The following is a 17,635-nucleotide window of genomic DNA, read 5'->3' on the forward strand; positions in this document are numbered from 1 at the left end:
GAAAAATACAAACAGCACTTTAAACAGAATGGGGGAAGAAAACATTCAAACAGATCAAGATTACAAGACAAAAGGCATAAAATAAATCTATGTACAAGTATTTACAACGGTGACAGCAGGATCAACCTGAGTGACCAGTTCCTGGAAAAACCTCTTGAACAGAACAAAGAGGCAGATGTCTTTCTGAACAGAAAGTCTCTGGCGATGTGGCTAAATCTTTCACAAGGTCAGAGACTTGGATGGGACGCTGCAACTGAGATCTGTGGTTTGTCTTTCTGGATGGTGAGCGAAGCATCACACAGGTGGTCTGCAGATGTTTGTGATGCCTCTCCGCTGTCCATGTCATCGTCCATCAAGTGGGTTTAAAGGGCTGGCTGAATTGACGGCTGCCACATCACTCAGAGGTAATCGGAAAAATGCAGAATTAGAAGATGGTGCTCACAAAATATTACAGTTAGTTATACCCCTCAAAAATTAATCACATCTATAATATTATACTTGGCTGCACACAGTAGTAATGTTCTGGTGGTACCTCCTCCAGGGCAGACACCTCAGCTGAAAGCTGGTCCCGCCAGAGAGCAACGCTGACTGTCTCAGTCCCGACCTCACCCTCATCCTCTTCTACAGCCTCCTCTGGGTCATCCTCTGGGGCCATGACACCCCCAGCACCAAGGCAGATGTTGTGGAGGATGGCGCATGCTGTTATGACCTGAAAACAATTTAAAAGAGGGTGCATATATGTGTATATATTATGTATAATGTATATATAAAATGGATCTAGGTCAAAACTTACGTGAGGTACAAAGGTGTCGTGCACTTCCAGTGTTGCAGGAAGATGACCCTGAATCTGGTTTTCATCATTCCAAAAACACGCTCTATTATAGAGCGTGTTTTTGGAATGATGGCTGTTAAAGCGCTGGGCTCCCACACCTTGTCTTGTCCTCTTGTAGGGAGTGATGAGGGGGAGTGGATATTGGAGGCATGGGTACCCTCCATCAGCAAGGATAAAATGCCCTGGAGGAGGATAAACTGTACAGTGGGCTGTGGCGGAGCACCCTAGAGTCATGCACTGACCCAGGCCAGCCCACATACGTGTCAATAAAATGGCTCTCAGAAACTGCCAGCAGGATTATGGAAGGGAAGAGTTTCCTGTTCCTGTAGCACTGACCATCAGGGCTGCTTGGACACCTGAAGCGGATATGGCAGCCGTCAATTGCACCCACAGCTTTAAGAAAAACTCTGTGGCGTGCCAGACCTGCAAACTCACGGGACGCTGCCTTAAGTCCTCAGGGGTCTTTAGAAGGTAGATGACCTGGTGACGAATAGCCACGATCTCCTCTGTAACTCTGTGGATGATGCGATGGACAGTAGAACGAGGCATCCCAAACACTCTGCAGACCACTCTGTAGGATGTGCCACTTGCCAGCCAGAAAAGAAAAACCAAGGTCTCAATAGTAGCACCCATCCATGTCACCTATCTTGGTGCAAAAGATTAAGCAGCACTGCCAGAGACTTCCTGCTCAGCTGAAAATCTGGCCTGGTGTCCTCCTGGTTGAAGAAGTGTTTCAGGACTGGGACACTCAGGTTGATCCTGCAGTAAAGGGGTCTGGTCTAGAAAAGGGAAGAATGGAGATGGAAAAACACGTTATTTTTAAGGCATGCTTCTGGATATTTTAAGTGATCAAAGCAAGTAGATACCAATACACCAAAAACACTGCAGTATTATATAATTATCTAAGAACAGCCAGAGGGGATCAAATTTGATAATTCCCATCTATCTTAAAATTTAAAGTTGTTGTTTATAATATATATATATATATATAAAATATGTCAACATACATTAGCCATAAAGTTGCTATCTCTTTGTTTATTGGCTAGTTCAATCAAACATCTTTTTTACCTGAACATGATTGTCTCTGGATTGTACCTGGAATCAGAAACTATAATGCTAACTGAATTATAAATAAACTTTTAAAACATGTAGCACATTTCTTCATTAAAATTCAATATTGAAAAGCTTATTTATTCTCAATCACACTCTCCAGCGATACAGTTGGATTACATAAAACTGACCATTTATTCTGGTTAACCTTAATATCACCTGAAATATTACATCGATTTTCAGTAACAATTAAAATAATAACATAAACTGTTAGAAATCACTTGTGTTAAACGTTCACTGTGATGACTGCCAGCGGGAGCTTAGTGCCGATAGTCCGGTCAGATCTCTACCGGGCTAGCTCACCTCACCGCCGGTAGGGCTGGCGAGGCGAGCCGGTTACTACGCCGGGAACGGAAAACTCCGAACACGTCGGAGCACGTTTGAAATTAAGCGATGTCTAGATAAATCAAGCAGATATTTCACGTCTACATAGTTATATTCCCGCACTAAAAACATTGTAGAACTTAATTTGTGTCACAGAAAGTGTAATTTTCCACAATTTACTCACAGCTTTTGCTGGTATGGTCCGCCATGGCTTCCCCTGCTTAACCAATCCGCTTCGACCCGTAATGAATGATGGGAAATGATGGGCCGCGAAGGATACTCACGAAGCATCCTTCAAATCGGGCAAAATAAGGACACATTTGTCGGCAGCATTTGCTTGGAATGATTCATGAATTGGGACAGCCTTCGTCGCCGCGCTGTAACGTAATCGACCTACAAATACGGCCTTCAAATGATGCCGCCCCTGAGGCCTCGGCGTTGGTACATTCCCTTTCCGGTTGATTTTCTGAAATGTAAAAGTGTTTTCTGAAATGTAAATTTGTTTTCTGAAATGTAAAAGTGTTTTCTGAAATGTAAATTTGTTTTCTGAAATGTAAAAGTGTTTTCTGAAATGTAAATTTGTTTTCTGAAATGTAAAAATGTTTTCTGAAATGTAAATTTGTTTTCCGAAATGTAAATTTGTTTTCTGAAATGTAAATTTATTTTCTGAAATGTAAATTTATTTTCTGAAATGTAAAAGTGTTTTCTGACTTACTAATATCCAGTGAGACTCAGGTACTGACAGATTGATTAGTTTTGTTTTTCTTTTGTAGTCTTAATCAGAGCACAAGAATGAATTAGGTTTGTCCTTTTCCTCACTTATCTGTGAAATATACACAATAAATGTTTTGCTGACTTCTGTTGTCAGCGTTTCAAGAGCCCTCAGTCTTTCTAGACCGCACACTTGTGATTGATGGACTCCATTAATTTAATGACATCAAAGCCCAGGAGAAATAAAATGTTAATAATCCAAACTGAACACAGTTCAAAACATCACTGGAAGATGAAAGCCCATCTCTTTTCATCTGTGGCGACGTGCTTGTTTCTGTCCCTGAGGAGAGAGCGGGGTTATCCTGAACAAATGCTAATAATATGTTGCCTTCTGCCTGGATCAGTCATTAATCAGTGTGGGAGCCATCATTATTCCTTTTAAGGCAGCCAAGATGCAAAGAGGGAGGAGATGGGTTGGGGTGGCCTTGTATCCTTTAGCCTATGTTTCATCACGTGAACATTACAGGTCATTTAGAACTGGAGCTTCTGATCATTTATTTTTGTATTAAAGTGTGAAAATATTAAAATAGCATATAAGTAATATAAATATATATATATCATTGCAAGAACAATATAAAATATATAGATTTAAAGGGAAATAGTCATGTAAACCCTATGAAAGTTTGTTTTTAACAGATTTGGACAAGTGGATATTTAATATAAACCTTTCTGTAAAATGTAATAAAAAAAAGCAATTTCAGGTGAGGAATAAATTAGGACATCCACACATTGATTCTTATTTAAAATGGTAAAGCTTTCACATGGGAATATCACATCAGGTACATTGTTACTCTGCATTTTAAGGAGGTGTGCTCCCTATGTTTGAAGACAGAGTGAACATCACAGTGACATTGAAAGTCCTGTCTACGGTCTTCATGTAAAAAAGCTTGAGTCAGGTGAGGGATTTAAAGAGGTCTCAAAAGGTTTGCAAGTGAGCCATTCTACTGATCAAATAGAAATCCGAAAGTGAAGGAAACTCAAAACGACCATCAATATGCCCAGACCTGGCTGTCTTTCATGAGAGAGGTGCACAAGAAAAAACATCTATGAGGACTGAAGCCAGGGCAAGAGAACATAGACAAAGACCAGGACATATGGAATAAGGGTATCCATTCTAGATGAGTCTAGAATTGAAATATTTGGACATCATCTGTCATGTTTCGTGGTAGTAATGGATCAAAATGTAGGCAGACTGGTAGCAAAAATAATTTAATAATGAAAAAACCTTAAACTTACAGTTTATGGCATAAAGGAAACAGGACATCAAACTGAAGAGAGAAGAATGGAAGAATCCAGCAGTGAACAAAGGAAAACCAAGAGTTTTCTTGCTTCTAATGGTTCTAATTCTAATGGAAGTCTGGAGAATGTGTTTCTATTATTGAAAGGTGTGAACTAATTTGAACTGCTGTCAAAAAATATTGACATAGATAAAGAGTGGAAGCAAAAATTACTTGAGAAGCAACTATTTATAACAATCTACGTTTAATTTGATTTTGCTCTGAGTATTCCCCATCTCTATAGAGCATTATGTATGTGATAACAAATTAGCTCAAATGTAATATAATTAAAACTTTGGCCACATTGACAAGAAAACCCTTAGATGCTAAAGCCAGTGAGAACATGTGATCAGTTCTCAAAGAATCAGATAGATAACCAGATGCCAACAAATTGTGATCGACTCCAAGCAGTAATGAGACAAGAATGGATGACCATCAGTGAGGATTTGGCCCAGACGTTAATATCCAATCACCCAGAGACACACAACCATCCACCTACGCACATACAGCTCTCTGTCGTACCTCCAATTAACCTTTCGGACTTTAGCAGGAAACCAGAGTATGAGGAAAGAAAACCTTGCGTGCATCGGAAAACGTCCCCAGGCAGAATAAAACCCAGGATCTTCCTATTGACAGTCTATACCACTGCTTCACCATGCCAACACTGTTAATACTAATATTCTTTCAACTCATATTTTGTATTAATTTCAGTTCAATTTCATGTGTGTATCATTAATCAAAAACAATACCCATTTAGAAACCTGTTGGTTCTAATGGTGTCCAGTTAAAAACAGTGAAATTCAGCTATTATCAAATATAAAGATTGCCTATCTGAATTCATTCACATTTAACCAAGTAAAACCCAGTTCAAAAGTGCCATAATTTAATAAGACGTTTCTCATAAACAAATTAGCCTTTACTTTGGATTCCTCATCTCCTTTGCAGGTTACTATCAAACATGGATACTTGGTAGGATGTTGTATGACACTGACCCCTGCAGGATGATATAATTCCTGCAACATCTTAAACTTGCAGTTTTTATTCATATAAAAGTTCACTTTCTCCTTTCAAAACAAAATTGTTGCTTTACAGTGGTTGATTTGTCAGTGTTCAGCAAAATGTAATAAATATATATATAATGAAACATGGATAATCTATCCCTTGTAACTGTGTTGTGTTCATTTTGTTGTCATAAAAAATAAACAGTAAATGTTTACTAAACCATATCTTGTGTTTTATTGTCCAGTAGGTTTCAGTTGACATTTATTATTGCACTGAGCAAAAGAATTGAACTTTTAATTTAACTTTTGTTCTAACCAATTAATGTTTTCAGTAGAAAAATATTGTCAAGATGTTAGCCAATTTAACTTAGGCCCTTTTCTCTATGTGGCATTTGAGGAATGCTGACTCACACTTCCTGTTTCCTTTCCATTCAGGAAATGGCAGGGTTTAACCCTTGGCTGCCATGGCCATTCCATTCTCTTATCTTGAAGATACTGCCAGGGCCCCATGGGAGACTTTTAGTTACAAGGATGCAAACTGCTGCAATTTAATGTAATTTGTTGCATTTGAAGGCTTCCTGTACATCGTAGATTGTGGGCTTTTAACAATCAGAATGTAGGTGAAGTTGCGCAATCATTTTGCTGTTTTTTTTACATTTAACATCAACACCATTAAAATCATAACCAGTATAAGTGATGATGCAAATGTTAGTTTATGTTGATTTTATCTTAGCGTGGAATCCTGAGCATACAAACACCAATAGCTCTTTTTTTATTAGCATTATTATTCCTTTATTTATACAGGTGGTCTCATTGAGACACGAGTTCTCATTTACAAGAGAGATCTGTTTCAAAGCCTGAAAGAAGCCTTTCATAGTTCTCCATTTAAAATGTTTTAAATGCAGGTTGAGGAGAACGTCTTTGCAATGACTATATAAGAAATCATAAAGAACTTGGTGCATTCAGAGTCTACAAAGTCCCTGTGACTTAAACAGATGAACAGTGTTAAACGCGAGTATGTCGGTTCTAATCACTATAAATCCCGATATGTATAAAAACTTTAACGCAGCAGTAATTTCTCTTTTAAAAGCGCTTTTATTTTCAAATACAATTAAATGAAGAAAAAAAGTGCAAAGTATTGTGCATGTAATCTCAGTCTGTTGCTTTTGGTACCCTGCAGATGTTTCATCTCCAGCCTTTTTCTGCGTAGAGTCCCGCTGTTGATTATACTCACATTCCATTGCTTCAATCAAGAATAAGAGGCATCTACAGCTGAAGCAAAGTGAACATAATGAAATCGTGTTGAAGTTTTTGACTTTGATATGTTTCTGATGCTCGTTTCCGTTGTAGATAGTAGAAGCCAAAAATAACTTTGACATTCACTGAGAGGAATTATTTTATATAAATCATTTGTATGAGTCATAAAGGAGATGCTAAGTGAGTACACACATAATTACCAAGGAGCCTTTCTGTTTTTGCCACCTATGGATGCATCTCATATTGTCCCTCTGTGGCAATAAAAAAATCATTGAGAGTGTTCTGCAGAAAATCAAAAGTGGGCCGTTCCTCAGGCTTTTGTTTCCAGCACATCATCATGATACTGTAGAGTTCCTCAGGACAATCGTCCGGCTGTGGCATCCTGTAAAACTTGTCCAGGTTCCTGATCACTTCTGGATTGGTCATTCCTGGTTGAAGCCAAGAAAACGTAAAATTAAACTCACATCTATGTGAACTTACTACATATTCCATTGTGTATATACAGGGGTTGGACAATGAAACAGAAACACCTGGTTTTAGACCACAATAATTTATTAGTATGTTGTAAGGCCTCCTTTTGCGGCCAATGCAGCGTCAATTTGTCTTGGGAATGACATATACAAGTCCTGCACAGTGGTCAGAGGGATTTTAAGCCATTCTTCTTGCAGGATAGTGGCCAGGTCACTACGTGATACTGGTGAGTTGAGGTGCACATTTAACTCTGCCGTGATTTGGGCAGCCGTGGTTTTATGTTTTTTGAATACAATCCAGGTTAGCACCCGAACATCCCTTTCAGACAGCTTCCTCTTGCGTCCACAGTTAATCCTGTTGGATGTGGTTCGTCCTTCTTGGTGGTATGCTGACATTACCCTGGATACCGTGGCTCTTGATACATCACAAAGACTTGCTGTCTTGGTCACAGATGCGCCAAAAAGACGTGCACCAACAATTTGTCCTCTTTTGAACTCTGGTATGTCACCCATAGTGTTGTGTGCATTTCAATATTTTGAGCAAAAATGTGCTCTTACCCTGCTAACTGAACCTTCACACTCTGCTCTTACTGGTGCAATGTGCAATCAATGAAGACTGGCTACCAGGCTGGTCCAATTTAGCCATGAAACCTCCCACAATAAAATGACAGGTGTTTCAGTTTCATTGTCCAACCGTGTATATATATATATATATATATATATTATAATGTTATAATTAACAAAAAACATGGACAGTCATGGTTTGGAAACCTAAAGTGCCACCTATTGCTCTTATCAGGGTAATGCTCTTTTAAACCTCCAGCTGGCCTGCTATGATCTAGTTAGTGAGGTCATTTAAATAAAAGCAGTTAGATCTTGTCATGCATTTTTGTTATTATCATTAATACGAAAGAGAGAAACTGAAGTATCTTTCCCAAGGTTATAATAGCATGGGAATCTTATATCGGTCCATTCTTTCAAGTAGTTATTTCTTAATGCTTTTACCTGGATATGGTATTCTTCCATAGGTGACTATTTCTGTTAGCAGGATCCCAAAGGACCAGACATCTGATTTGATGCTAAACGTGCCAAAGTTGATAGCCTCTGGAGCCGTCCATTTAATGGGGAACTTAGCACCTGAATATTGAAAAAGATAAAACGTTTTACTGAGAAATACCTGCAAATACTTCATGTTTGTTTATTCCTGCTTGAAGATTTGTCAGATACAAAGTTTATTTGAATCACATTTTTGGGGTTTGAAAACTTTGCAGGGACCAAAAACAGCCCAGTTAGCAGAGAAGATAGGTATCCAGAAGATCTAATTGTTTTAGGTATAGAAATTTCACAGCCTATCACAGTGTGAGGCTTTTTGTGTTTATAGTTTACATGTATGTGTGAATTACTGAAGTATTGTTTTGAATTAGCTGAGCAGCATATGACAAATGACGAGTTTGAGATAACCTTTGTTTTTACTTTAGAAGACTAACAACATCCAGCTCCTTTAGATCACAGTATGGCTCAAGACTTTCACACAGCAAATAAAAACAGTCTCATTTGAAAAAATATACATACTAATTGTAAAATTCATAATTTAGCTGCATAAAAACTATGCAACGTAGTAAATATTTGATTTTAAACTTTAATTTTAAGTTACACAAAGATGCCTATAGGATAAATTTCTGCTTATACTTCACCTTCCTGTGCTGTGTATTCATTCTCAATGATTCTGGCCAGGCCAAAGTCGGCTATCTTGCAGTGCAGTGTCTCACTGACCAGTATGTTAGCTGCACGAACGTCACGGTGAATAAAATTCCTCTTTTCAATGTATGCCATGCCTTCAGCTATCTGTCATAAAAAAGACAAAAAAGTTGAGATTGTGTTCTCAAATGCGTTCTTAAGTGCGTAATGTATAACTAGACACAACAGATATTTCTTTTTGCAGACTTCTGGACATATGGATAGCAGTTTGCATGCTGTATGTCTCTGTTTACCCTTGCCCCCATTTGTAGCACGTGTGCTTAGTCTAACAGGTGGGCTTTCAGCAGTAAGAGAGTTTAACAGCATGTGCCAAGTATAAAGAAGTTAAAAAGTTTGTCGGAGCGGGCAAAAGACTTCTTGTGTGAGGGGAGTAGATGGAAAAATAGCATGACTTCCTGTCCGGATGTTAATAATTGACGTAGCGCAATGCTTTCAAGCCAGTTGAGCGAAAGCCCCACCACAGAAACCACACAGCTTGTGTTGACAGTTTCCATGTGTGCTCACATTACAACTGGTGTCAGAGATTATAATGCAGTCTTAAAGACGTTCAAAGCGTTACTGTAGAACAACTAGATTATAAATAGGCTTTGAGGTCAGAATAAAAGCTAATAAATCTTATTTTGATGGAGGCTTCGGGAAGTCAAAGAGCTAAATGCAAATGTCAGACTGTTACAGACAAAACCTGCAGCAGTTATAGTAACAATGACAACAATTTCTGATTGAGAAATTGACTCATAGGTAATCACTTTGAGGAAATTGTTGTGTTATAGCATGGACATTTGAGATGAAATAATCAAACCAGTTTCCCACCTGCGCTGACATATCAATCAACTTGTTCATCTTGAGATTTTTCCCTGCATCTGTTTTTAGAAAGTCTAGAAGGCATCCTGTAAGAGAAAAAAGAAACACATGATACTGTCAGAAAAAATGCCAGCCTAGGAAAAAGCCAGAGTATAACCATTTTGTAAAAGTGATCATTTATGACATTTTATGATACGCTACAGTACACTATAGTGTAATACAATGTGCTACAATATAGTGAGATATGTTACGTAAACCATGTCATAAATGTAATTCACACTATGTTTCCATCCACGTGTTTTTCACATGCATGGTCATATTGGTTAAATAAATGTATAATTACCCCTTTGACTGAGGCTACAGGCTTAAATCTTTTTTAACACAAAAGTAACAAGCTTTTTTCATTTTTCACTAAATAATGAATACCATTAGGAAACATGCTAATTAATCTTTCTTTTATTAACCAAGTACTTTTGGAATTAAACGTACCACAAATAACTCTACAGATCTTTATTCTAATCAGCTAATTTTCAATAAAATAAAAATAGCAATTTTCTGTATTTTCACAGTGGGTTTAATTTATTTTGGACTGTAAAGAGAGCAGGAAAAACTGTAAAAAAAAGTCATACTAGACCTTAACAAACCCAGACCTTTAGTTGGGGTAGTTAGTCTAAGACCTGGAAATAATTTTGGTACATACATATGTAACTCAATCAGTTATTAAATATATTGGGTGGAAAAATCCGAATATTCTCCATTAATGTGAAGATTAAGTTAAAAAATATTTAATTCATCCTGTTTTTTTCTGCCTTCTGGGTGTTTTTTAAGTTTTGGTTTCTAAGTTCTAGACAACACTGTTATAAATCTGAATGCAGAACCATGAAAGGCTGGCAAACAGAGAACATTTCTTAATTTAAATAACCCTTCTACCTACTCAGAAAGAATGTGCCACAGACTATACTACTGTGTCATAGTATATGCCGTCCTTATTGTGACTTTTATAGTTTCATTTAACAGTGTTTCCTCTAATAGGAATTTATGGAAATCAATCTACCCCTCTACAAGCAATGTTTATCTAACATGCCTGCAAGCAGCCAACTACACCAAGTTTCTATAAACACTTTTTGTACTCCCCTGACTTTTTGGTATTTTTTTTTATTTTATATAAAAGATGTGATGTGTTAAATGCATAAAATTTGTTAGTGTATTTTAGGGGAAACTTTTATCTTTCAGGATTTTTTCTCTTTAAGTCTTGCAGCCTTAAAGCAATCAGTTTTCCATTCATTTATCCCATCAAAAATGTATTTTTATGCTGCATTTAAATTTTTATATCTATTTTTCCTCCCTTTTTGTTGAAATCCCTTACATTTTTTGGCATTATTGTTTTTCAGCAGGTGATAGTATTATTTCACGTACTGTTTTATTATTTTTGCCCAAGCAACGGTCAGGATCAATTTTAAAAATAGGTTTTGACACTCCCCAGTTTGCATATTAACCTCGTCAGATGGTTATTATAAACCTGTAGACGCATCCTCAACCGATCAGTTCTGTACTTTCTTCTTATGTGGATAATAAATGACCTACAGGATATTTTCTTGATTTCTTTTGATTTCTTTGATTTTCATAATTGATAATGATTCATTAAAAATAATTTGTTACTTTACAGAGGTGTATTGTGTGGCTGCAGCTCTACTGTGATCAAGATACGTGTTTTCTTTTGATGGATACAATTTGATGAGAGAAATCAGGTCAGTGTCTGCAAATTCTCTACTCTGTTTACAGTTAGTAGTGCAGTCAATAATATATTCCTCTACAAGCCTCTTAATATTTCTTACCATTAACCATAAACTCAGTCACAATGAGAATAGGCTCCTTGGTCACCACAGCATGGAGTCGTACAAGTCGCTCATGCTGCAGCTCCTTCATGAGGTTAGCTTCCTGAAGAAAGGCCCCAGGCTCCATTGTTCCCTCCTTCAGCGTCTTAATAGCAACCTTTTGGGTATTCTTGTAGTAGCCTGTCAGGATTCATGGAGATTAATTAATAAATTACACTTTTCCATCTTATGAGACCTCTTTTGCTTATAAATTCTGTCTTACCCATCCAAACTTCTCCAAACTGCCCAGCGCCCAGTTTCTTCACCATTTTCAGTGTTTCTCGGGGAATCTCCCATTCATCCTGAGCCCACGGTTGCTTAGGGGCCTTTGACTTACAAGGAGCATACAGCCGTAGACACAACCCATCTGCTGTCTCTGCACCCAAGTATGATATTTTCTAATTTAAATAATATTTCCATATCTCACTGATGCTAAAGTAAAGTTACCCATATGGGGGAAATTTACTGCCAAAATTCAAGAGCAAATATTTTTAATTTGAGAGCAGGATTTCATTCTGCTTGTACTCAAACTTAGTAATGCTTGCACTCAAAGCTAGTAATGCCTGCACTCAAAACGTCTGCTTTCTTTCAAATATACTCTGTTCTCTCTCAAATCTTTGTTTCTGCGCTCTGATCTAATGCTTGTTGCATAGATAATTTCTCCTCCTGCTTGCTTCATCCTCCATGTGCACTAACATGCTCTCTGCTCGGATCAAAACTGCACTCTCAAGTTTCTTCCCTGTTTGCAAATTCTTTTTGCTCTCTCTCAGATTAAAGTCGTATCATCTCCTAGCAACCATATCAGCCAATAGAATGACAATGTGCAACTGCTAGGTCACAGGTTTAGTTGGGGTGCGCTTCTTTCCTTCTTCTGAGCGTACCTGTGTTGCTACTTCCCTGACACAGGTCATACGGAGCAAAATCTGGAAGTAAGTGTTTCTATGCATCCGGCGCGCGTCGCAATTTTGTGAAATAGCTCAATCTATTTCAATGGATAGCTCAACTCAGCAAAGTACAATGACAATGGATAATTCAAATTATCCTTAAGTAAGTGATTTTAAACATTCAGTAGTTTAATATGAACGTCTGTTTCTATCAACATAAACAACATTAAAATAAAACATGACAATCAAACACATCTTTTCAGTGGAAGACATATTTAAGAATTGCATTGTAAATTTGCTAATTCATCTTGTGTATCAAAGATAACGAAGCGCAAAAGCGGAAGCGGAAACAAGCGCACCCCAACTAAGCTTGCGACCTAGCATTTGCACACTGTCATTCTATTGGCTGATATGGTTGCTAGGAGATGATACGACTAATCTGAGAGAGAGCTAAAAGAATTTGCGAGCAGGGAAAAAACTTGAGAGCGCAGTTTTGATCTGAGCAGAGAGCAAGTTTGCGCGCATGGAGGATGAAGCAAGCAGGAGGAGAAATTATCTACGCAAGAAGCATTAGATCAGAGCGCAGAAACAAAGATTTGAGAACAGAGTATATTTGAAAGAAAGCAGACGTTTTGAGTGCAAGCAGAATGAAATCCTGCTCTCAAATTGAAAATATGTCCTCTTGATTTTTGGCAGTAAATTTCCTCCATATTACCACTGAACCAAAACTGTTCTTGTTTCATCTATGATAGTTAAAGCAAATTTATTTGCTTACATGAACAACTTTTATCAGGAGCAGCTGTGCTTTGGCAGCTACTACGGGGTTCAGCTTTTTTATCTTGTGGTTTAGTCACAGGAGAGGAAGGACTATCAATATACACTCACAAGAAATACAACATGCATCAAGAGGGTCTAACTTCCTGATTTAATTCAAACTCAGATAGAGATGTCAAAATTCATTGCAGTGAAATCTGCACGTCATTTGTGAAGAATAAATTCTGCAGCACTAAAATTTATAGATGTGTCCACTTTTATGTGATGTAACTTTAAACCTATGATGAAAAAGAAAACTTTGCGTGTAAGTGAGCTGCAAACTTACGGGTATAGTACTTGACCAGCTCTTGTAAGGATGGGAAGGTGTTGGAGGGAGAGATATAGTAACCACCTTTGTCCAGACAGCGAATCTTGTAGTGTTTTACTACATCTCCTTGTTCTCGGTCATCGTCTCTTATCGACAGCGAGTACGACCCTGAGGGAGGAGTAGATACAAGTGAGCAGAATGCTGAGTTTTACTTTTGGAAACACTAATTGTTTAAAACCAAAGATTTTTTGCACATTTTTAACTATGCTGCTAATATTAAGGCTTGCAAACTCCCACCTTTAGAGGTCTCACTCTCCCGAACAAGGAAAGAGCCCGGTTTATTTCCAGGAGCTAGAAGCAGTCGTTCGGTCTCCCTTCGACTCAAATCTTTAAAAAACCATCTTCAACACAACAACACATTTGTATATTTTTACTTTCATTTCAAATTACAAGATCACATCATTAATAGTTGCACTTCAAAATATGAGTGATGTCTGATACTGTAGCACCATCTATTATTATCGGCACCCCTGATAAAACATGAGGAAAAGCATTTAAATAAATACTTACTATTGAAACCTGATGACCCCAAGATGCCACTTGGGGCCTTCTCCAGGCTTGTAGGTCACAGTCTCGGTTATTTTAAACATTTTAAAACTTGCTCTGACTTCAGATTGGTGCAAGTTTATTTTCTTGCTGGTATTTCTAGATTTACAAAATGGTTCATACCTCCAGAAGATGTATGTTTAAAATTATCTTAAATTTTTGCCAACATGTTCCTCTGACTGTAAGTAATACAACGTAATAATACGTTTTGAATTGGCACAACCAGAGTCCCGACTTGAATCTGACAGAAAATCCATGGAGGGAGCTAAAGTTTAGGGTGATGGGAAGGGGGCCTTCCAGCTGGAAAGACCTGGACCTCATAACCAATGACAATTTGTCAAAATTTCAGTGGAAGCACATGAAAACCTAGCCAGTAATAATAAAATAGATTTCATTGCTGTAAGACCAGTAAAACGTTTTCCATTGAGCACTGGGAACAATATAAATAATTTTCAACGTCCATTGTTTTTAATAAAATGTCAATAAAAACATATATATATATATTTTTTTTTTAATCTATACTTCTTTTCTATTATTACATTAAACTACCGGTCTCGTTTCCCACCAGAAACAAATTTCTTGGCTAAATGAAAATAAATTTAAATCTAAATCTACCTGGGGGATGGGTAATTTTCTAACCAAATGAAGATCAACAAATTTACCTTACTTAAATGGTGTCTCTCGCATCTTTTCTGTTTTGATCAGTGACTTTGAAGAGAAACGGATGGCTGCATCACATCATATTTATATCCCAACGCAACAAGAAGTCATTGTCTACTAATTACAGATTTTTAGACACTCTGTTAAACTTAAAAAGTAAAGTAAAAAAACAGGACAAAATAATTGAGTTATACTCGTCGTCTTCCGCTTTAATTGAGTTATATTTACTTTATATTTATTTATGATTGGTAATAATGATGCCACCATTGAATTTGTTAAAATAAATTATTTCATAACATGGGACGTTCTTCTCTAGTGAATAAATATACTTCAATTAAAGTTAGGATCTTCCTACTTTTTTCAAGATTATGCAACTGCATTAAAAGATACATTTATTTTAAGCCTTTTACACATATTTACCAGGGGCACCCATACTCTGGGAGAGTGTTATATGTGGTCTTGATTAGAAATTGTTTCCATACTTCTCCACTTCCAGCGTGTCTGCTCGGGCTACATAATTAGATGGAATGAAGCCCTCTTGTTCTGAGAGAAGCGATTTAGCCAACCACCATTCTCCACTCCTACAAACAAAACATGCGACACACATCATTTTTGTTTCCAGGGTGAATGGTTTTAACAAATTTAATGGATTAATGGATGGAGACTGGGATGACACTTACTCTTGCAAAACTTTGAGTTTGTCCCCTTTTTTGAAAGGAAGATCACTGCTATTGGTTACGTTGAAGTCATGCAGCGCTATAAACACATTTTCTTCTGAAAAACAAAGATCAGCAATTCTTCTTTACCAACATGCTTTCTCTGCATGCTCCTTAATTCATCCTCTAATTTTGATCGCTGCTTTGTGTCAGAGCTTTGTATTATCAACGAGTGTTTTTCAATACCAAAGAGGCAGGCTTTTTTAATTCTGCCATGATGTTAAAACTACTTTCTTTTGCGTGCAGCCTTGTCTATCTTATTCCCAGAAGAGAACGGAGGAAATGAAGCTGCGATTTTAATCACAGTGTAGCTTTGTGTTACTGACACTAATATCTTGTTGGCCGTATAAATGCAGACCCAATACTTTTGAGAAGAAAGCTTGTTGTAAGCAAAATGTTTAGTAATTACCGTTAGATGAATAGGCGTTAGCAGTTCGTTCCTAAAAACAAAGAGAAGGATGTTTTTGTCTTCTATTATTATTAATGCAGATTTTATAACTATTTATGGTACTTTGAGGAGATAGAAGGTATCCTTTTAGTATTTTACTTACTGTATGGTTTGATGAGTTGGATGTCTGGGGGTTCTTTATTTTGTAAAATGTATCTTCAGCTTCTATTTCTTTCTGGCCACTGCAAGTGCAGCCCATCCTGAGATTAAAAAATAAAGGTACATAAGCTGTGCTGTATGCCAACTACAAAATGCACTGATAACAAGCATCAATAAGTTCTTAATATTGTAACAGCACCAGCCAGATTAGCTCATGAGACATGATGAAACATCTTTTTCCCTTACCTGATTAAGCCGATGAGCTTTCTGATTTTCAGTCTCCACTCCTCCTTCTGCAGGCCCACGTCTTTGACCTCATGCCCTGTCTGAAAAGCAAACAGAAAATAACTACATAGAAATCATTCAAAGCTGCTAATCTGTCTTTATTAATTCTCTTCAGTTTCATTTCTTAGAAATTTGTCTTCCGATGAATTTAAACTATTCTGAAAAGAGGAAGTTGCTTGGTGGCACTTTAGTGTTGTGTATCTCTCATAAATTGCTAAGAACTGATTAAGAAGGCGATTCAGAAATCCACATTTACCTCATCTTATCTACATTAGTGTGAGAACATCATATTTTGTTCCAGACCTACAAGTTGTTGAGTGTTTATTAACATATTTAAAGTCATGTTTCATTCTATGATGGGCTTTAAACTGTTGTAAGTTAAAAAATTCAAAGAAACCTTTGTTTTTCTTTCCATTATATTACATTAGCAACTTTCTAATTTGTCTTCTGAAAGGATTTGCTGTTTGCTGTGGAATATAAACTTTATGGCTCAGGATGCAAATGAGCATAAATGATAACACTTGTGCCCATTAAACATTGTGCCTCAGCTCATCTAAAAAAAAAAACTATTTTATATTTATGCTTTGACAATATTTTACCCTCCTTGAAATTTGGTTTCTGATACCATGAGCAGAGGTCCAATTGACAAATGTCTTCGCAAAGTTTGGTAGGTTAAGCCTTTAAAAATTTAGTTATTACTTAAAGGTAGTTAATAGCTTTCTATAGCATTGATACAAACATTTATGCAAACATTTTAACCTTATTAAGATATTTTTCCCGCCAAATTCTTAATGTATATAATTACATAATGTCATCACCTTTATCAATTTCTGATTCATAAGTAAAACCTTTAGTTGCATTATCTCTTGTAATTCTTAATATAAATGCATGTGGTGTGTTTCTCCATAATTTACCATACAATAATTCTAACAGAAGTATTTTTAGTACTTCTTTTGATTCTATAATAATAATAATAATAACACAGGAGGTAAATACCTTCAGTTTGTCCTCAAAGGTAACCCAGATGCAAAATGTCCTGAGTGTCCTAAATGAAAACAGACTGCTCATCAGCGTGTCACTCTCACTCACTCACTCTAGTTTGGAAAGTTTCTCTCTCTGTCTGTTTCTCTCTCTCTCTCTTCTACACACACAGTGATCGGACCTCCCCAAGGGACTCTAGTGCAGAGTTTACTGGAAAACAGTCAACAGTTTAGGTCGCTCTGTAATTATGTCTCTGTGTGTTAAACCTCTATTACCTTCAGTCGCTGAATTAATACAACAAACAGTATTCGTCCTCGATCTAAGCATTTACAAGCCTTATGTATCAAAGCTTAATTTCTACAAGGTTTCGCTCCAAACTATATATGTAGTGGAAAAGTAA

General features: G+C 37.0%; 1 protein-coding gene across 2 annotated transcripts; it reads right to left on the bottom strand.

Moving 5' to 3' along the window:
• Positions 1 to 6,390: 6,390 nt before the first annotated feature.
• blk (BLK proto-oncogene, Src family tyrosine kinase) lies at positions 6,391 to 17,329 on the bottom strand. Of its 2 annotated transcripts, XM_047387210.1 has the most exons (15): positions 17,251 to 17,329; positions 16,216 to 16,295; positions 15,974 to 16,070; positions 15,832 to 15,862; positions 15,387 to 15,480; positions 15,189 to 15,287; positions 13,738 to 13,841; positions 13,459 to 13,608; positions 11,699 to 11,851; positions 11,437 to 11,616; positions 9,611 to 9,687; positions 8,737 to 8,887; positions 8,048 to 8,179; positions 6,773 to 7,000; positions 6,391 to 6,587 (listed from the first exon to the last, which is right to left on the bottom strand). In XM_047387210.1, the coding sequence occupies exons 1-14, from the start codon at positions 17,320 to 17,322 to the stop codon at positions 6,798 to 6,800; spliced, it is 1,623 nt and encodes a 540-aa protein (XP_047243166.1). In that variant the 5' UTR covers positions 17,323 to 17,329; the 3' UTR covers positions 6,391 to 6,587; positions 6,773 to 6,797. The 2 variants fall into 2 exon arrangements, with proteins under 2 accessions (XP_047243166.1, XP_047243165.1); XM_047387209.1 differs by having other exon boundaries at positions 6,391 to 7,000.
• Positions 17,330 to 17,635: the final 306 nt, after the last annotated feature.

The sequence above is a fragment of the Girardinichthys multiradiatus genome, chromosome 15, assembly GCF_021462225.1.
Source record: "Girardinichthys multiradiatus isolate DD_20200921_A chromosome 15, DD_fGirMul_XY1, whole genome shotgun sequence".
Lineage (NCBI taxonomy): Eukaryota > Metazoa > Chordata > Actinopteri > Cyprinodontiformes > Goodeidae > Girardinichthys > Girardinichthys multiradiatus.

Excerpts from the sequence above, each read along its gene's own strand:
- blk (XM_047387210.1), bottom strand. The coding sequence starts at position 17,322 with ATGAGCAGTCTGTTTTCATTTAGGACACTCAGGACATTTTGCATCTGG. Across the intron at positions 16,296-17,250 it reads CCTTTGAGGACAAACTGAAG|ACAGGGCATGAGGTCAAAGA; the intron begins GTATTTACCTCC and ends TTTGCTTTTCAG. Across the intron at positions 7,001-8,047 it reads TGGAAGAATACCATATCCAG|GAATGACCAATCCAGAAGTG; the intron begins GTAAAAGCATTA and ends GGCTTCAACCAG.